General features: G+C 43.6%; 1 protein-coding gene across 3 annotated transcripts in view; it reads right to left on the bottom strand.

Moving 5' to 3' along the window:
• Positions 1 to 18,949, bottom strand: part of slc39a11 (solute carrier family 39, member 11) — a 709,353-nt gene extending 690,404 nt beyond the window's left edge. For 2 of the 3 annotated variants that reach the window (XM_085963742.1, XM_085963743.1), the window contains exons 1-2: positions 18,780 to 18,949; positions 9,733 to 9,771 (exon numbers count right to left, since the gene is read on the bottom strand). In XM_085963742.1, coding sequence (XP_085819868.1) covers positions 9,733 to 9,771; positions 18,780 to 18,887 — 147 coding nt within the window. In that variant the 5' untranslated portion in view covers positions 18,888 to 18,949. The remainder of the gene's footprint in view (positions 1 to 9,732; positions 9,772 to 18,779) is intronic. The other variant, XM_085963740.1, reaches the window with a different exon arrangement.
• Positions 18,950 to 21,903: the final 2,954 nt, after the last annotated feature.

The raw sequence follows: 21,903 nt of genomic DNA, 5'->3' as shown, positions 1-21,903 counted from the left end.
AGTCAGGAGGGCAGACAGATGTTTCTGCAACTGCCAACATCAGTCCCGCATGGTGTGTTGCCTCCCTGGTGCCAGGGTAAAGGACATCACAGAGGGTGCAGAATGAAGAACAGCCAGAAATCATGATCCATGTGGGAACCAATTACTTAAGAAGGAAGAGGGTTGTGGTCCTGCAGTCAGAGTTTCAGGAGCTAGGGAGGAAGCTAAAACCCAGGACCTCAAAAAAGTAGTCATCTCTGGATCACTCCCAGTGGCATGCGCTATAGTATAGGAATAATAGGATAAAACAGGTCAACATGTGGCTGGAGACATGGTGCAGGAAGGAGGGCTTCAGATTCCTGGGGCATTGGGACCAGTTCTGGGGCAAGATGGGCCTGTTCAAGATGGACAGGCTGCACCTCAACAGGGCTGGGACTACTGTCCTCACGGGGATGTTAATTAGTGCTGTGAGGGAGGGTTTAAACTAATTTGGCAGGGGGGTGGGCACCAGGATGAAACATGAGTAGAAACAAGGTGCACAGAGGATTGGGAGACACAAATAGCACTAGAGTAAAGAATAGTTCAGAAACAGGAGGGTTCAGACAGCGGGCAAATGCACGGCAGTCTACGATGGGTTTGGAGTGCACGTGCGTAAATGCACACAGTGTGGCTGATGTGCCTCAATAAATCCGAGACTCGATGTTAGCGAAACAAAACAAGGCTTTTATTGACTTAGAAGGTAACACACAGAGGAGAATGTATCTTCCATCCAGAGGTCTGCCGTACTGGATGTGCTGCAGGCTGGGCCAGCTTACATAGGAGCCAGGTATGGGCGGAGCCCTACACACAGTACAATACAATGGAAATGAAACTGAAACCAACCACAGTCACAGGCAGAGAAATACTGATGAGTGATGAATGGAATATTTCATCACATTGGCAAGTAAGGTTGGCGAGCTGCAGGCAGCACCTCCCAAACCCGCGACCTCTACCACCTAGAAGGACAAGGGCAGCAGGTGCATGGGAATATCACCACCTCCAAGTTCCCCTCCAAGTCACACACCATCCTGACTTAGAAGTATATTGCCGATCCTTCATCGTCGCTGGGTCAAAATCCTGGAACCCCCTCCCTAACAGCACTGTGGGAGTACCTTCACCACACGGACTGCAGCAGTTCAAGAAGGTGGCTCACCACCACCTTCTCAAGGGCAACTAGGGATGGGCAATAAATGCTGGCCTTGCCAGTGATGCCCACATCCCATAAATGAATTTTTAAAAAGGCACAAGTTGCCACATGGGACTATGATATAGTGGCAATAGAGGCCTGGTTCAAAGAAAGGGAAGATTGGGAACTTAATATTTCTGGTGACAAGGTATTCAGGAAAGATAGGGAAGGAAAAGAAAAAGGATGGGGGGTATGACTGTTGATCAAAGAAACTATTATAGGATTGGAAAGGGGTGATGTAGTTGAGGGGTCAAAGACTGATTCTATTTGGTTAGAATTAATAGAGGAGCTATTATGCTACTGGGTGTATACTATAGGCCACCAAATAGTGGGAAGGAGAAAAAGGAGCAACTTTGCAGGCAAGTTACAAAAAGATGCAAGAACTGTAGGAGTAGTGATAATGGGGGACTTCAATTATCCTAATATAGACTGGGATAGTAACAGTGTAAAGGGCAAAGGAAGAGGAGGGGATTCTTGAAATGTGTACAAGAGAACTTTCCTGCTCAGTGTTTCTCCATGCCCAATGAGAAAGGAAACAGTGCTGGATCTCATTCTGGGGAATGAAGTGGGGCAAGTGGAGCACGTTTCAGCTGGGGAGCATTTGGGAAACAGTGATCATAATATCATCAGGTTTAGAATAGTTCTGGAAAAGGACAAGGGACAATCAAACGTAAAAATACTTAACTGGAGGAGGGCCAATTTCAGTGAGTTAAAAAGGGAACTCGCCCAGGTGGATTGGAATCAAAAATTGGTGGATAAAACAGTAATTGAACAATGGGAGGCCTTCAAAGCGGAGATAGTTTGGGTACAGAGTAGACACATTCCCACAAGGGGGAAAGGAAGGGCATCCAAAGCTACAGCTCCCAAGATGACTAAAGATACAGAGATTAAAATGAAACAGAAAAAGGGGGCTTATGACAAATGTAAGGTTGATAATACAGTGGAGAACCAAAACAAATACCGAAAGTATAGAGGAGATCTAAAAAAAAGGAATAAGGGGCAAAGAGAGAACAGATTAGCGACTAACATAAAGGGGAACACTAAAGTCTTTTACAGTATAAACATATAAATAGTAAAAGGATAGTCAAAGGAAGGGTGGGGCCAATTAGGGACCGAAAAGAAGATCTTTTTGCGGAGGCAGAGGGCATGGATGAAGTACTAAATGAGTACTTTGCATCTGTCTTCAGAGAAGAGGATGCTGGCAATCAATGTTCCCTTTAATATTTTGGGGGATGCTCGGCTCCTTTAAGTGCAAGAGTTAAGAATACGAGAAGTGCCTCAGTTTTCACAACTTAATTTCAGTGATGTTACTGGGTATTATGAACCAACTCCAATTCCTACCTCATCATCACCCAAAATGTATTTTTTGGAAGGTTTTAATTGCTGAAGATGCCATTTTTGGCTGTTCCCCCACCACCCCTTTAAAGCACCGAAATGACTGCATTCGATATATTTACTGGAGAAAATGAAGTGCTCGAACACACTGGAATATTTTCACCAGAATCTCGCAAACAGCCCAAGCAGGCAACAGCTGCTTAAAAAAGTGAAGATTAAATCTATATGAACAGCAGTCACCATGCATTTGAACATTTTATTTCTCTTTGTCTGCATGCAAACTGGGAAAGGACAACTTACATTCTACCTCAGTGTGTAGATTGATACTACATAGGATTACTTAGGATATACGGCACAGAAACAGTCCATTCGGCCCAACCAGTCCATGCCGGCGTTTATGCTCCACTCAAGCCTCCTCCCGTCTTTCCTCATCTAAATCTATCAGCATAACCCTCTATTCCCTTCTCCCTCATATGCTTGTCCAGCCTCCCCGTAAATGTATCTATACTATTCACTTCAACCATTCCCTGTGGTAGCGAGTTCCACATTCTCACCACTCTTTGGGTAAAAAAGTTTCTTCTGAATTCCCTATTGGATTTCTTGGTGACTATCTTATATTAATGGCCTCTAGTTATGCTCTTCCCCACAAGTGGAAACATTCTCTCTGTATCCGCTCTATCAAAACCTTTCATAATTTTAAAGACCTCTATCAGGTCACCCCTCAGCCTTCTTTTTTCAGGAGAAAAGATACTGATACTATACAAGGAACTTGAATTCTCCAGTGATACCTTATAAACTGATGGGTAGAAACAGAAAAATGCATTCAAAACATTTTTTTTTTTTTTTTTTTTTAAATGACCTGCTTATTGTTTTTTGCACCTTGGGGAAAATGATACGAATGATTCAGGCCTTTAAGATAATGGGCCATATTTTCCGATCGGAGGGTTCCCGCATGCGGAGGCCTCCGATCTGGAAAAAATCTACCGATTTACCTGAGGGCTCCCGAGGTGCGTATACTCCCGCTCCTGGGCCTCTCCAACTCGAAATGTGCAGGGCCCGCGTATCCCAGAGGCGCAGGCAGTTCGCAAGTGTCCCTGGGATCACGTGGGCCATGGGGAGCCAATAGGAGAAGGGAATCTCCCTTCAAACACTTGACAGATAGACCTGTCAAATATATGAATGGAGATCACCCCAAAAACACTGTAAAACATTAAATACATTTTTTTTTAAACCCAGCACCTTTTTAAAATCAGTTGAAATTACAATAAATTAAATATTTTAAACAAAAATGTAATTATTTGAAAAAAATAATTAAAGTTTTGTATGGGGCTAAAAATAAACTTACCTTTTTTTTTTAAAAAGTATTTTTAAATGATAAATGAGTGAAAAAATGTTTTTTTACTTTTTGAACTCTTATGCTGGTAAAAGCAGGCCTTATGCTTGCTTTTGCGAGGCGTAAGATTTCTATGGGTTTTCAGCGGGCGGAGGTTCTGCAGAAAGCGGAACTATCTGCCCGCAGAGGCCCTTCTCCAGGGCAGGCGGAGGATTCTTGTAAGAGCATCACTTTTATAATAATCATAGGCTTTTTTTCTTTTTGTTTACAAATGTTTGGGAAGAATAGTAGACTTGTCAGCTTCAATGTTCAGAAAAAAATGGAAAAGCGGGACAGTAACAGGAAAGGGGTAAACTGTAACCAGAACAGTCGAGCACAGGTTTTCAAAGATTCTGCTGAAATCCTCACAATGCAGCGACCCACGCTTGGAGTACAGGAAACTTTCGTTTAAACGGAGGTATAATCTCCGGAATGCTCTATCCACCGGCAAAATTCAGGAGTCGGTTCAGATAACTTTTTTTTACTTTTCGTTGCTTTTTTTCTCCATTCCTGGCTCTGCAAGCGTCTAGCTGAAGCTGTTGCTTAGCTACAGAGACGCTTGCAAGCTGCGCCGACTGTTTTGAAGAGCAACAGGGTTTGTTGCTTCAGACGGAGCTCTGAGCTCCGTATGTTTTAACATTAGCGCTGGTTTCTCCGGCAGTGTTGATCGACCGGCACCAGCTCGGTCCCGTCAGTGCCGTATACCAGAAAGTTTCCTGTACTTTGTTCAATTCTGCTATCTTTTAGACAGAAAACGCAACAAAGCCCGCAACACCCACACGCCGTGCCACACACACACACACTTTCTTTTGAAAGGGCAAGTATATTGTTACGAATTGTCACATTAGTCATAAATAAATATAAAACAAATATCTGTCCGCATATTGATGACTCTGTCCTCAGCAGTTAATCTGATTTACAGTTTAAAACCAATAGTTAGATGCACCCTGGGAACAAACGTGTTCTGCAGAACATTCCCCGCGATGACACGGTAAAGTTCCATTTCCGTGCTTTCTAAAGTGAGGAGGGTTGCTCTCCGCTAATTTATGTTACTGCTATTGCACAATGTTTCCTTCCATTTGTCCAATTGCTGAAACATAACATGAGGGTAAGCTGTCAAAGAGAGACTGAAGTGACTGTAGTAATAGTGATAGAATCATAGAATGATACAGCACAGAAGGAGGCCATTTGGCCCATCACAACTGTGCTGGCTCTTTGAAAGAGCTATCCAATTGGTCCCACTCTCCGGCTCTGTCCCCATACCCCTGTCATTTTTTTCCCCCTTCAACTATTCCTTTTTGAAAGTTACTATTAAATCTGCTTCCAAAACCCTTTCAGGTAATGCATTCCAGGTCACAACAACTCGTTGCATCATCTTTTTGCCTCGTTCTTTTGACTATCACATTAAATCTGTGTCCTCTGGTTACCGACCATCTGCCACTGGAAATTGTTTCTCTTTATTTACTCCAACAAAACCCTTCATGAGTTTGAACACCTCTATTAAATCTCCCCTTAACCTTCTCTGCTCCAAGGAGAACAACTCCAGCTTCTCCAGTCTCTCCACATAACTGAAGTCCCTCATCACTGGTACCATTCTAGTGAATCTCTTCTGCACCCTCTCCAAGGCCTTGACATCCTTCCTAAAGTGTGGTGCCCAGAATTGAACACCATACTCCATCTGAGGCCCAACCAGTGTTTTATAAAGGTTTAGCATAACTTCCTTACTTTTGCACACTATGGGCTGGATTTTATCAATGGAGGCGAGTAGGAGGCGGGACTCCCACTTTTGGGGTTGTAGTCCCGCCTCCATCGAGTTGTGGCCAACCCACTTGATTTTCCCTTGATTGACCTTGTTGAGCCCGCCCAGCGGGCTCAGCCGGCCAATTAAGGGCCCCCCGGCAACAGGTGACGTCACAGATTGACATTTCATCTGTCAAGAGCTTTTGACAGATGAAATATCAGCATTTGACAGCTCTTTGAAGCTGTCAAACACTGACAATCTGTACTCTAAGTTAATTCCTTCCTCGCAGGATGATTTAGAAATCTCTCCAGAACAGAAAGCAGAGGCTGCAACTTTTGACAGCTCGCGGCCATTCTGCTTTCTGTGCCGGTGAGATGAGGGACTCCCGAGACCTGAAGGAAGGAAGCCTGCATTAGTAAGTAAAGGTAAGTAAAACTTATTTAAACACTTTACACACACCAAACACACTTACCTCTGCATTCATGCACCTGTCACTCGCCTGAACACCGGACATCTCGAACCCTCCAAGTCCTTCAGCCCGACGGTCGGCCTCGCTAACTTGGCGTGGTTTGGAGCCGTCGGGCAGCCCACACTTCAGGGATAAAAATAGGGATTAGGCTAAAAACTGCCTGTTAACTACCTGTTAACAGGCAGTTAATTGGCACTAATCCCCTTCCCGCCTCGGGGAGGCGGCTCCCAGCACAGGTCGGGTACCCGCCTCCTGGGAAACGGGCATGGAGGCGGGTTGGGGGCGGGATGGGTTCGTGCCCCCCAATTTCACGATTTTAACACCCCACACGCCTCCATTCCCGCCTCCATGGCCCTGGGAAATTCTAGCCCTATGCCTCTATTAAAAAAGCATATGGGATCCTTGGCTTTATTAACAGCCTTATCAGTTTGTTCTGCCACCTTCAAAGGTCTGTGTACATACACCTCCAGGTCTCTCTGTTCCTGCACCCCCTTTAAAATTGTACCATTTAGTTTATATTGCATGTCCTCATTCTTCCTACCGAAATGTATCACTTCACACTTCCCTGTGTTAAATTTCATCTGCCATGTGTCTGCCCATTTCACCAGTCTGTCTATGTCCTCCTGAATCCGTTGCTATCCTCCCTCCTCAATGTTTACTACAGTTACGAGTTTCGTGTCATCTGCAAACCTTGAAATTATGCCCTGTATGTCAAAGTCCAGGTCATTAATATAGATCAAAAAGAGTAGTGGTCCTAATACCGGCCCCTGGGGAACACCACTGTATACTTCCCTCCAGTCTAAAAAAACAACCGTTCACCACTACTCTCTGATTTCTGTCCCAAGCCAATTTTGTATCCATGCTGCCACCGTCCCTTGAATCCCACAAGCTTCAATTTTGCTTACAAGTGAAGTCTATTATGTGGTACTTGGCCAAACACCTTTTGAAAGTCCATATGCACAACATTAACCCTCATCGACCCTCTCCATTACTTCATCAAGAACTCAATTAAGTTAATCAAACACAATTTGCCTTTAACAAATGCATGCTGACTTTTATATCCTTTTGTACCCTTGTCTAGCAAAAATCTATCGATCTCAGATTTAAAATTATTAATTGATCGAGCATCTACTGCTTTTTGTGGGAGAGAGTTCCACACTTGTACCACCCTTTGCGGAAGAAATGATTCCTAACTTCTCTCCTGAATGGTCTGGCTCTGATTTTAAGGCTATGTCCCCTTGTCCTGGACTCCCGTAGTAACGGATTCAGGAGGACTGGTGAAATGGGCAGACACATGGCAGATGAAATTTAACACAGAGAAGTGTGAAGTGATACATTTCGGTGGGAAGAATAAGGACATGCAATGTAAGTTTCTCTCTATCTACTCTATCAATTCCTTTCAAAATCCTAAAAACCTCAATTAAACCACCCCATAATCGTCTATATTCCAGGGAATACAAGCCTAGTTTATGTAACCTCTCCTCATAATCTTGGAACCCTGGTAACATTCTGGTGAATCGGCCACTATCCCCGAAGAAGTCCTGTGTTCAGCTGAATTCCCAGTTTGTCACGTGAAGCAGCAAAGCCTCCGAGGAAAAAACCACTACCGATTTGTAATACTGCTGTCGTTCAAACAAAAGCTGATCAAAAGCAGAGCATGCCTCATGAGGTAGAGGTCAAACCCAAACAAATAGTCTACTTATTCTTAACTGCCAGTTATAAAAACATGCCCAATAGTTATAAAAGGATCAGACCTTCCCCTTGGGGAATGGCAGATCTTGAATAGCTGCAGTATGGGATTTTGTAAAATACACAGAGGCTGTTGAGGAATTCCTACCAGCATGTTCAGGGAAGGTTCATTGAAGAAAAGATACTGGGAGAATGTTAAATTCGCATTTTTTTTTTTTTTGAGAACTCACCACAAGCATCAATTTGAATTACAAAACATTGTGGGAATCACAGGATTCAAACAAGAACAGAACACATACAAAATTTCAAGGCATACTTCATAACTATATATGTAGGAGGGTGGGCCACTGTCATTTCATACTCAAAAGCAGTGCAAGTCTCCTCTTCGCATCAGCTGTGATGGTCCACCATGAAAGAGCCTGGGCAGTCTCAACCCAGACCCTGGAAAGTCCACAGTATAAAACGTCCCATAACTTGGTTCGAACTGACAATTTCAATCACAAAGGCCTCAACAATAATCGACAGAGGAAATGAAAATGTTACATAGAATTACACAGGTTACATAGAATTTGCAACACAGAAACAGGCCATTCGGCCCAACTGTTCTGTGCCGGTGTTTATGCTCCACACGAGCCTTCTCCCAACTCCACTTCATCTCACCCCATCAGCATATCCTTCTATTCCTTTCTCCCTCGTGTAGTTATCTAGCTTCCCCTGGTGCAGTTGAGGTTTTAACATAGAAACATAGAAGATAGGAGGAGTAGGCCATTCAACGAGATCATGGCTGATCATCCAAACCCTAGCACACGGTTCCTACACCGACAGCCATCCCACCCAAGCCCTATCCCCGTAACCCCGCGTATTTAATCCCCCCTAACACTAAGGGCCAATTTTTTTTTTATCATGGCCAATCAACCTAACCCGCACATCTTTGGACTGTGGGAGGAAACCGGAGCACCCGGAGGAAACCCACGCAAATGGGTTTTTTTTGGAAGATGGAAGATGGACTGCTGGGGCAAAGTAGAGGGAGACAGCTCTGCATCTGCCTGCGCTGTAATCACCAGATTGTCACAGGTGAGCACCTTCATGTTCTGAAGCAAAGACATGTTTGCATTTCTCATCAACTGACGAGCACAGAAATATAGCATTCGCCGCTCCCACACCCCTTCAAGTACATTTTTTAAATACATTAATTTCACTGTGTTTTAATTCATTTCCATCAGCAACATGTGTCCTCACTTTCCAGTCAATCTGGGTCTTTCTCTCCCTCTGATTGAAGCTCGCACCTTCTTTGTCTGTATGATAATGCAACAGCTGGTGTTACACCGAGTAATCTTATCCAGTGTTTTAGAGATGAACATTTCAGCAATCGTCTCTTTGTAGAATGCTTCTTCAGAATATTCTTGTTCTTCCTCTACATTTTGCCCTAACATTTTTTTTAAAAATTGACATAAAATTATGAGGGGCCTAGACAGAGTGGATAGGAAGGACCTATTTCCCTTAGCAAAGGTCAAAAACCAGGGGGCAGAGATTTTAAGTAATTGGTAGAAGGATTAGAGGGCAGTTGAGGAAAACTTTTTTCACACAGAGGGTGGTGGTGGGTCTGGAACTCACTGCCTGAAAGGGTGGTAAAGGCAGAAACCCTCGTCGCATTTAAAAAGCACTTGGATATGCGCCTGAAGTGTTGTCACCTACAGGGTTATGGACCAAGAACTGGCAAGTGGGATTGGGCTGGATTGCTCTTTTTCGGCCCGCACAGACATGATGGGCCGAATGGCCTCCTTCTGAGCCGCGAATTTCTATGATTCTATGATGCAGCAACGAATTATTACTCGTGCAAAATTTTTATTCAAAAGGCAGATGTTGTCACTTCACTTTTTTTTTAATAAACAGTGTGGTCGAAAGTTCCTTTATGCACTTACCCCTGCAGCAAAACCAAGACTTCCATCCAGTATTTGCTTCTGTGTGAGACAGAGAGGAGAGTGAAATTAAAACACTTTTACCAAGAAAAAAAAATAAAACATTTATTTAGCGCCTTTCATGTCGTCGGGATGTCCCGAAGCGCTTCACCGCCAATCAACTACTTTTGAAGTGTAGTCACTGTTGGGTAGCCAAACACAGCGGCCATTTTGTACACACCAAGGTCCCACAAATAGCACTGAGATGAATGACTAATTCATCTGTTTTGCTGGTGTTGGTTACTTAACATGAATAAACATTCTTGTTTCAAAACCATCAAAACTCAACAGCCTCCCACATGTCAGCCTTGAGATCCCAGCACTGCGCAAACATTGCTCAGTTTCACTCATAGGAAGTGAGGGCTCATTAATAGGAGTGGTCTTTGGCACTTAGTACGAGAGAAATATCTGAATAAAAGCCTAAAAACTGAAAACTAAATCAATCATTCACATGCTGTCTGTGCAGTTTTCAAAATCATCACAGCTTTCCATCACTGTCCACCCATCCTTGGGGCACCAGAACCCAGTGCTCAGTACAAGCAAAAAATGCTTGCACAATTTAAAACATTAATGTAATGGGATCTCGGTTATCCCCTATGATGGAGAGACCAGCCCCCAACTCCTGTGGACAATGGAAGCTGGGAGACAATCGAGGACCCCCCCCCCCCCCCCAAATGTTGTTTTTCTTTTATGCAATGCACAGCAATATGCTGGACAGAGGAATGCAATACAGGTAACAATATAACAAACTAAACATCATTTTGGCATCTGGCACAAGGCTTTGTTCTGCAAAAATTCTGACTGATAATTGGCTTACAGATAATAAAGTTTCCACTGCATTTATCTTTTACGTTTTGAAGTTAAACAATTCTTTTTAAAATGAGTTTGGGTAGAAGCATAATATAAACAAATGGATTTCACACAAGCAAAGCTTTATTCAAACCAGTAATGCTTTGAGAAACATGCTAATTTTCCACAGCACTTCCAAAACATACAAGGCTCAGATCATTAAACAAAGTGCTTCACAAAAGCACATTTTCAAACAGCAATATTAAAGCCATCAGATTTTTTTCAAAAAAAGAGACTGTTCTTAAGCATTTCTGGACATGTGCATATGCCCAAAACATAAAAGGAGTATTACACACTATTAATAAACAAGATAGCAAACAATTAATGAGGCACTATTCGAAGAAGAGCAGGGGATGTCCTGGCCAACATTTATCCCTCAACCAACCCAGATTGATCTGGTTATTTATTTCATTGCTGTGTGTGGGAGCTCCATGTGCGGAAATTGGCTGCTGCGTTTTCTACATTACAACAGTGGCTACACTCCAAAAAGTACTTCATTGGTTGTAAAGTGCTTTGGGATGTCCTGCGGTTGTAAAAGGTGTTACAGAAATGCAAGTTATTTCTTTAATTATCAACATTCAAGTGCATACTTCCAAAAGAGTTTGTTTTAATTCAGTTCAATTAACCTATTGTGCAGTAAACTTGTATCAAATGGTACTACAGCAACTGTTAAAGAACACCTGTAATAGGAATCCATACCCCTCATGGTAAAGAAAGACTTGCATTTATATAGCGCCTTTCACGGCCACCGGACGTCTCAAAGCGCTTTACTGCCAATGAAGTACTTCTTTGGAGTGTAGTCACTGTTGTAATGTGGGAAACGTGGCAGCCAATTTGCGCACAGCAAGCTCCCACAAACAGCAATGTGATAATGACCAGATAATCTGTTTTTGTTATGTTGGCTTGAGGGATAAATATTGGCCAGGACACCGGGGATAACTCCCCTGCTCTTCTTCGAAATGACTTCTCATCCAAAAGACGGCACCTCCAACAGTGCAGCACTCCCTCAGTACTGCTGGAGTGTCAGCCTAGAGTGGAACTTGAACCCACAACCTTCTGACTCAGAGGCGAGTGTGTTACCCACTGAGCCACAGCTGACACTGTACTATAATGTGTGACTGTCCTGAGCCTGATGACAACAGCAGGCATATAGTGTCATGGTGGCTCTGAAATAAAAGTTACCCTAGTTTTAAACCACTCGGATGAGTGGAGTTATCAAATGACAATGAAGCTACACTGATCGATCAAAGGTTTAAGTTGCTTCTAAGCCTCATGGCTGATTCAATATTTACTCTCCTGGTTTGGGACCGACTTAACAAAGAGGAGCTGTCCCCACCTCCAGAAACTGCAGGAGTCAGGAATAACTAGGGGGAAAAAAAAGAAATGCAGAGTTTTAAACTTAGTTTTGTCGAGAAATAAGGCATCGGAAAAGATGCATTAACTTAGATGAGGTAGAAACATAAAAATGAAAAAGACAGATGGAAAGGAGGGCAACCAGAACTAAAGGGTTTTCATTTTTTTTAAACCGTTTAATCATTTACTTTTGATGGGTGAATATTACAGTTGGAAAGCTGCTCCTGATGTCACAGCAGCTTCATTAAAACAACTACTTGCATTTTCATAGCACCTTCAACGTTGTAAAATGTCCCACGGCGCTTCACAGGAGCGTAATTAGACAAAAAATTTGACACCAAGCCAAAGAAGGAGACATTAGGCGACTAAAAGCTTGGTCAAAGAGGCAGGTTTTAATGAGCATCTTAAAAGGAGGAGGGAGAGGCGAAGAGCTTTAGTCATGGTAACAAAGGAACAGGAGGAGGCCATTCAGCCCCTCGAGCCTGTTCGTCATTCAATTGCATCATGGTTGATCGGGACCTAAACTCCATTCACCCGTCTTTGATTCATATCCCTTGATATCCTTACCGAATAAAAATCTGTCGATCTCAGCCTTGAAATTTCAATTGACCCAGCATCCACAGACTTTGGGGGGGTTGGGGGGGGGGGGGGGGGAGATTTGCACTACCAGTTATGTGAAAAAGTGCTTCCTGACTTAACTCCTGAATGGCCTAGCCGTCTAATTTTAAGATTATGTCCCCTTGTTCTGGATTCCCACACCAGAGGAAATAGCTTCGCTGTATCTACTCTAGAGGGAATTCCAGAGTTTTGGGCATCTGAGCGCACAGCCGTCAAGGGTGGGGTGAAGGAAGTCAGGGTAAAATTCACCATCACCGTCGCTGGCCCAGTGAGATGGCCATTTCCCTGGGCCTACCAGCAATCCAAGGTCCACAAACCAGCTCCACTCCCACTCAGACCTCACCGTCCTTGGCCTCTTGCACTGTTCCAATGAAGCTCAACGTAAGCTCGATAACAGCACCTCATCTTTCGATTAGGCACTTTACAGCCTTCTGGACTCAACATCGAGTTCAACAATTTCAGACCATAACATCTGCCCCTATCTTTTTTTCCCATTTATTTTCTTTTCTCCCTCACATGGCAGCTGTCGATCATTCTGCCATCGCCATTTACACTTCATCTAGAGCCATCTTTTGTTTCTTAACTTGTCCTATTACCATCTCCTTTTGCCTCGCACCATCATCCCTTTTGTCTCTTAATCTCTCCTGCCTTCCATCCTACCACCGACCTTCCTTTTTATTCTTTCCTCCCCTCCCCCCTTTCCCTGCCCCTACACTTGCTTAAAAACCTGTTCCATCTCCTGCTTTTTCCAGTTCTGATGAAGGGTCATCGACCTGAAACGTTAACTCTGTTTCTCTCTCCACAGATGCTGCCTGACCTGCTGAGTGTTTCCAGCATTTTCTGTTTTTAGTCCAAAAACCAGCTGCAGTCCTTCAGTTTACATAATTTTTTTTCATCTTGTTTATGTACTTATCGGCTACATTACTGCTGGCGTGGCCAGGGCCCTTGTTCTGCTCTTCACAGTTTTTAACAAGAGAAATCACCGCTAATAACTGATTATGCTAATTCTCACAGCGGGTTTGATCCACAATTCTAGTCAAGTTGAATTTAAGTGAAAGACAGACAACTTCACACAGCTAGAATACAGGCTTACAGTATCAATGGATAGGATTAGTTTATTCAAATGATTTTCCTTTTAAATGTTAAATTAGATTGTATTGCAGTCACCTACTTGTATTGCATTATATCAGTCACTTGTTAAAAAAGGCCAATTTGTTGATCTTGAATCATGTGGATTTTTCAAGGTCCACAAAGATGTGAAAACGCTGAAAAGACAACCCTCTTGGATTTGTTTTCTATCCCCCCCACCCCCCGCCGACAGTCTTCCAATCAAAGTAGAAATATAATCACTCCTTAGCAAATGGTATTCATTACGGTGTCAATTTCAAAATACCAAGGGCCAAATCTCAGCAAATTACTGCATAATTAGAGAGAAAATCATGGCTGGTGAATGCTTTTACAACTGTTGCAGATGGTGGTTGGGCAGGAGAAGCTAATCATCAGCAGAGGCCGTTTGTAACTGGCTTCTATACACAGAATAGATTACAGTTTTGAAGTCAACATTTCGCATCAGTTAGTTGTAATGTTTCAATTTCACATAGAGTTCTTTAGTCACTTTTAGTGCCAATTGCAGTTGACAGCACATTCCATGTCCTTTAAGTGTAATAATCAGATTATTGGATCTCAATAAGCCTACATAGGAACATTAGGAACAAGGGTAGGTCGGTCACTGAGCCCTCGAGCCTGCTCCGCCATTCAATCAGATCATGTCGGATCTGCGCCTCAACTCTATTTACTCATCTTTTCTCCATATCCCTTGATACCTTACTTCACAAAAAACTGTCAATCTCAGTCTTGAAAGCTCCAATTGTCCCAGCATCCACAGCCTTTTGGGGAATAGAGTTCCTGATTTCTACTACCCTGTGTGTGGAAAAAGTGATTCCTGATTTCACTCCTGAATGGCCTAGTTCCAATTTTAAGATTATGTCCCCTTTCTTGATTTCTCCACCAGAGGAAATCGTTTCTCTGTATCTACCCTATCAAATCCTTTTAACATTTAAACACCTCAATCTTCAATGCGCAAGCAAAGACAAACCAAGTGTATTCAACCTGTCCTCGTAATATAACCCCCTAAGCCCCGGTATCATTCTGGCGAATCTGTGCTGACCCCCTCCGAGGCCAATGTACCCTTCCTGAGATACAGTGCCCAAAACTGAACGTTGTGCTCCAGATGGGATCCGAGCAAAGCTCCATGTACCTAAAGCATAACCTCCTAAAGCAGCACGGTGGCATAGTGGTTAGCACTGTTGCCTCACAGCGCCAGGGACCCGGGTTCGAATCCGGCCTCGGGTGACTGTCTGTGTGGAGTTTGCACATTCTCCCCATGTTTGCGTGGGTTTCCTCCAGGTGCTCCGGTTTCCTCCCACAGTCCAAAGATGTGTGGGTTAGGTTGATTGGCCATGATAAAAAAATTGGCCCTTAGTGTTAGGGGGGATTAAATATGTGGGGTTACGGGGATAGGGCTTGGGTGGGATGACTGTCGGTGTAGGGACCGGGTGCTAGGGTTTGGATGATCAGCCATGATCTCATTGAATGGCCTACTCCTGCTCCTAGTTTCTATGTTTCTCCTCGCCTTTGTATTTCAGCCTCCTGGAGATAAATCTCATTAGGCTTTTTGATTGTTTCGTGTACTGGTCTACTGGCTTTTAATGATTTGAAGTACCTGGACTCCCACATCCCTCGGCTCCTCTGCCGTTCCTAGTTTCTCACCATTTAGAAAATACTCGGATTTATTTTTCTTGGGTCCAAAGTGGATGACCTCACACTTCCCCACATTGAACTCCATTTGCCACAGTTTTGCCCGCTCACTTAATGTCTGTGTCCCTTTGCAATTTCCTGCTCCCATTTGCATGAGTTACTACAGTAATTTCACAATCAATAATCCATTACTGGGACACTATGCTCAGGAGAACTACAATGTGTCTTTTTTAGCATTGCAAGGATTTAATGAACACCAGGACACATCAATACGTATCACACAGACAATGATTAGAAGCACAAAAGAAACTTTGAAAACTGTATAAGGGAACATTCTCAAGGCAGTGATCTGACCTCTGGACTTAAGACATTGACACAAACTGCGTCACCTTTTTCCAGTATGTGATGTAAAGCTTCTAATAGCATGTAGGTTATTTAAAGGACCATACAATTAAATCATAATTTCCTATAAATGAAATCAGCTCACTTGTTTAAACACTATTAATTACTGCCTACCCTTTATGAAACCTGACACTGATCTCCTGCCTTGCAGGAAAACTTGCAAAACTGGCCTGCCAAGGAAGCAGCCATTCCCTTAGATCTATCAACTGGCAAAAGGTGAAGACAGATTATGATCCATAACAATGCACTGACCTGATTTTACAACTTAGTTTATTTAGTGATCTTGTAATATGTAGAGCTATTGCTATGAAATGAACAGTGTACACCCAACTACAAATGCTGGGATTACTTTGTAGATCTTTATAATGAGGCAAATAGTATAGATGCATTTAAGGGGCAGCTAGCTAGGCGTATGAGGGAGAACAGAATAGAGGGTTATGCTGATAGAGTTCGATGAAGACCTATGGGAGGAGTCTCGAGTGGAGCATAAACACCAGCATGGACTGGTTGAGCCAAATGGCCTCTTTACATGCTGTATATTTTATGTAATTCTATGTAATCCTTGGTTTCCTCCATGACATTTCTGCTATGCTTTGCTCTTTTCCCTAAAGATGTGATACTGGTCGGTCTCTTGACCTCTCAGTTCATGGGGATGTCCAATGTGGAGATGTGTGGAATCATTTGAATGGTGCAAAGGTGCACCCTGTCCGGTGACCATTACCTACACGCACACCTGGGTAATTTGTTTCTTGGCCATATCTTTGCTTTGCTCAACCATTCCCTCATCTCCACCGGTGATGTCCTTGTAAAACCTGAACTCTCTCCCATCCTGGTCATTTTCCCTGGTATGGCACCCATCTCCATCTTTGTTCCCTTAAGTCCAAGGGGTGCAGATTGAGCAGTAAATGGCACGCAACGGATTTGCCACAAATCACCAGATCTGGCTGGGCCACATCAAGTGACGTTTCATGAGCCTCTGCTGTTCTTGGCTTTTCACCATTTGTGAAATACTTGGATCTGTCCTTTTTTGATCCACATTGGATGATCTCACACTTAGCTGCGTTGAAATCCATCTGCCACACTTTTGCCCACTCACTTAATCTATCAATGTTCCTTTGTAATTTTATGCTCCCGTCTACACTACTTACTATGCCACCAATCTTTGCGCAATCGGCAAACTTGGATATATGGATCTCTATTGTGTTATCTATGTCATTAAGAAACATATATTGAATAGTTGAGGCCCCAGCACAGACCCTTGCAGGACACCACTAGTCACTTCCTTCCAACTCGAGTACTTACCCATTATCCCTACTCTGTCTTCTACCACCAACCAATCTCCTAACCAGGACAATAATCTGCCTTCAATTCCATGAGTTTTAATTTTATCTAACAGTCTCGTATGTAGAACCTTATCTAATGCCTTCTACAAGTCCATATAAAAGACATAGACATTCCCCTGTCTGCTACTTTAGTTACTTCCTCAAAAAATTCAATTAGGTTCATTGGACATGACCTACTCTTTACAAATCCATGTTGGCTCCCTCTAATCAGCTCAAAATTCTCTACAGCTTCTGCTGAAACCCTCACCTATGCCTTTGGCACCTCCAGACTCGACTATTCCAATGCTTTCCTGACCGGCCTCCCATCTTCTACCCTCCTTAAACTTGAGCCCATCCAAAACTCTGCTGGCGGATCCTAACCCACATAAAGTCCCACTCATCCATCACCCCTGTGCTTGTTGACCTACACTTGGTCCCAATCCACCAACACCTCAAATTTAAATTTTCCATCCTCGTGTTCAAGTCCCTATCTCAGTTGTCAGCCCTTAAACCTCCGAAAATCTGTATTCATCCAACTCTCACCTCTTGTGCATCCCCCATTCCCTCCTGTCTTTAGCCATCTAAACAAAACTAAAAACTTGCATTTACATCGCCCCTTTCATGACCTTAGGATGTCCCAAAGCATTTCACAACCAATGAAGTACTTTTGAAATGTAGTCTCTGTTGTGTTGTAATGTGGGGAAATGCAGCAGACACTTTGTGCACAAGGTGCTCCAAACAGCAATATAAGAAATGATAAATTAAGCAGTTCTCATGGCCCTAAGCTCTAGAATTCCATCCCTAAATCTCTTTGCCTTTCCACCTCTATCTCCTCCTTTAAGACCCTCCTTAAAACTTGCCTCTTTGACCACGTTTTTAGTCACCCCGCTTAATATCTCCTTCGTTGCTTCAGTGTCAATTTTTTGTCTGATTTCACATCTGTGAAGCGCCTTGGGACATTTTCCTATGTTAAAAGGTGCGATATGTTGTAAATATCTGAGGCATCCTGCATCAAGCATGGGTGGGCATTTGCATCATTCTGGCTTTGTTTGGCCTATCAAACATCAGTATCATTAAAACCTGTCCAGGATTATGGAATCTATCCTTAACAGTGAACTATCTAAAAGGAAACTGAGTGGAAAGCAACACCAAGTAAACTAGCCAGAAAAGGTGAGCATAAGAGAATGACACACCTTCATATAATACATGCAAGAATGGCTGCAAGCTGGTGTCTTGCAGGAAAGGGTTGGGCAATCGATGTGGCATTGCAAAATACTGTAATTCCACCATGACACAACACAAAAAGGTCAGAAGGAAAGATAGGGACGAGACTCGCTCAGAGGCATCAGTAATGCTATAGCGTGTACACTATGGGGAGATAAACAGCGTAATGGTCATCTTACAGAAAATCTGACATTGCTCCTTCGTGAGCATGTCGTTGCGGAAATTATTTTAAGAAGTCTTTATTTGCAAAGTTCAACAAACTATTATTTTGCTGGTTTTCTTCCTTGCAGCGTTTTCCTAAATTCCGTGTCATTGTCATGGGTTTCCCATAGGTTGTTCACACCCTTGATTTAAGATTATTATTTTTATAAATGATGTTAAATTATTAAGTCTGAGTGAGACAGACTGCAGAGCGGTCATGGTTGCAGTGCCGCCGTTCAATAGAATTTTTTTTTTAATCAAACGTCTGGTCCACAAAATACCGACCTGCCCGTCTGAGAAGATGAAAACCAGAGCAGCTCCGGCGGCGGTGAGCCCCCAGGTGAAGCAGGTCCCGAGGAGGCTCTGCAGAATCGGGCTCCAGCCCTCAATCATGTCCCTGTTTCCAGCAGCAGCTTCAGCCACTTCCTCATCCACCGCACACGTGTCTCCCCGCGACAGCCGCTAGCGCCGCCTCCGCGCCAAGCTGGTTGGCCGGTCCGCACCTGCTGCATCCAATGGTCGAGCGGGGCTGGGAAAGCCCGCTCGCCCATTGGCTGAGGCCCGCCCGTCAATCAGGCGGCTGTCAGCCGGGCTCGCGCGGAGCCGGAGCTTTCTGAAGGCAGAATCCAAGTCCTGTGCCTTTAGCAGCCCAGTGGAAGTCTGCAAGTGGGGACGTTCGTTCCACTTTTAAAAAAAAGGAATACATTAATTTTAAAAAGAGTAAAAATTAATTCGTTGATGCCAAGCGTCACCAATAAGGCGCATTCATTATGCAGATAAACATTGCACTGTAAATGCTGCTGCAAAATATTTGTTTTATTGCTATCAAGATTACTGTTCGCATTGTCATCATCTTGCGGTGCTATCACTTAAATCATTTCAATCGTTGCTTCGTGCATTTTGCAATTCAGCAAATATAAAACTTTAGACTCCTGTCTGAAATGAAGCAACATTTTAAATCCGACAGGTAGTTGAATATATAATGCAACATTAATTGAAATCAGGAAATTTGCACCATAAAGCACAAGGCAAATATTCCCCATGTATTTGCGTAATTTATTAAGTTACAGACTTAGATACTCCCTGAGTGCCCTTGGCTTCTTCTGCTTGAGCTCTAAAAATGGTTCAATAAATTGTGACTAGTTTTGAATCTAGCTCCATGACATTTTGCCAACCATCACTAAACTATAAACTTTAATATTGAAACTTTCTACGTTTTCCAGCTGGATTTGCTCCAACACTCTGCCAAAGCTGCTTATTACTCAAATGCTCGGAATTGTGCCAGATGGTTGGATTGACTCAACCTCTTTTTTCCCCCTCTTTCTATATTAGCAGTCCCCAGAAAAACTTTTATTCTCTTCCCATCCTGGTCGTATTCCCCTGGTGTGGCCCCCATCTACACTTCAAGCCCAAAGGATGCAGACTGGAGCGTAACTGGTGCACAGTGCTGACAACAACAAACAAAAGCTTGCATTTATATAACGCTTTTAGTGTACAAAAACGTCCCAAGGCGCTTGACAGAAGTGTAATCAGACAAAAGTGGACACTGAGCCAAAGAAGCAGATAAAAGCTTGGTCAAAGACATGGGTTTTAAGGTGGGTCTGAAAGGCGGAGAGAGATATGTGGTGGCGGTGAGGTTTATGGAGGGAATTCCAGAGCTTAGGGCCTAGACAGTTGAAGGCACGGCCGCCAATGGTGGAGTGAAAGGAGTGTGGGATGGGTAAGAAGCCAGAGTTGGAGAAATGCAGAATTCTCAGAGGGTTGTAGGGCTGGAGACAGTTACAGAGCTAGGGAGGAGTGAGCCCATACAGGGAACTGAACATGAAGATGAGAATTTTAAATGTGGGGCATTGGGGACAGCGAGTTAATGCAGGGCAGCAAGGACAGGGGTGACGGGTGAGCAGGAATTGGTGCAGAATAGGACATGGGCAGCAGAGTTTCAGGTGAGCTGGAGTTTATGGAGGATGAAGAATGGGAAGCTCACCAAGAGTGCGTTAGAATAGTTGAGTCTGGAGGTGACAGGTATGGATGAGAGTTTCAGCAGCAGATGGATTGAGGCAGGAGCAGAAGCGGGCAATGTTACGGAGTGGAAGCAGGCGGTCTTTTTGATGGAGAGGTTATGGACTTGGAAGCTCAGCTCGGGGGTCCATACCTGAAATATTAACTTTTCTGTTCTCTTCATTGATGCTTACTCACCTGCTGAGTGTTTCCACCATTGGTTTTATTTCGGTGCACAACAGGTGTAGCCTCAATCTCCAGTTCTGGTGGGATCACATCAAGTGTGAGAGGGTTGCACTCTTCTCTGCTAAAACTGCTTGCTACTCAAGAATCATCTTGTAGAGCAGAGATAGAAACATAGAAACATAGGAGCAGGAGTAGGCCATTCAGCCCCTCGAGCCTGCTCTGCCATTTAATGGGATCATGGCTGATCATCCAAATTCAGTACCCTGTCCCTGCTTTCTCACCATATCCCTTGATCCCTTTAGCCTTAAGAAATATATCTAACTCCTTGAATATATTTAATAAGTTGGCCTCAACTGCCTTCTGTGGTAGAGAATTCCACAGGTTCACCACTCTCTGGGTGAAGAAATTGCTCCTCATCTCAGTCCTAAATGGCTTACCCCTTATCCTTAGACTGTGACCCCTGGTTCTGGACTCCCCCGCCATCGGGAACAGCCTTCCTGCATCTAGTCTGTCTAGTCTTGTTAGAATTTTATAAGTTTCAATGAGATCCCCTCTCATTCTTCTAAACTCAAACAAATATAAACCTAATCGACCCAATCTCTCTTCATACATCATTCCTGCCATCCCAGGTATCAGTCTGGTGAATCTTCGCTGCACTCCCTCCATGGCAAGAACATCCTTCCTCAGATAAGGCGACCAAAATTGCACACAATACTCAAGGTGTGGTCTCACCAAGGCCCTGTACAACTGCAGCAAGACATCCTTTCGCTATGAAGGCCAACATACCATTTGCCTTCTTAACCGCCTGCTGCACCTGCATGCTTACCTTCAGCGACTGGTGCACAATGACACCCAGGTCTCGTTGCACTTCCCCTTTTCCCAATCTATTGCCATTCAGATAATAATCTATTTTCCTGTTTTTGCCACCAAAGTGGATAACCTCGCATTTATCCACATTATACTGCATCTGCCATGCATCTGCCCAATCACCCAACCTGTCCAAATCATACTGGAGTTTCTCGGCATCCTCCTCACAACACACATGCCCACCTAGGCTTATTTTCTCCCCTACTAACCATCTCCTTAATGCCCTCTTCCCTGCCCCCTCCAACCTCACCTCCAACAACAATCTTCTGAGGAGCTCATGGACTTCTTTATCACTAAGATTGAGACTGCTCAGTTTCATCTTATGTTTCCTCTGTCCACCTCCCCCTTGCTCTCTAAA

This window comes from Somniosus microcephalus, chromosome 21 (assembly GCF_052327205.1).
Source record: "Somniosus microcephalus isolate GS21.2 chromosome 21, FLI_Smic_1.0, whole genome shotgun sequence".
Classification (NCBI taxonomy): domain Eukaryota; kingdom Metazoa; phylum Chordata; class Chondrichthyes; order Squaliformes; family Somniosidae; genus Somniosus; species Somniosus microcephalus.
Note: the sequence above shows the minus strand (reverse complement) of the source record. Positions and strands in the feature narration are given on the sequence as shown.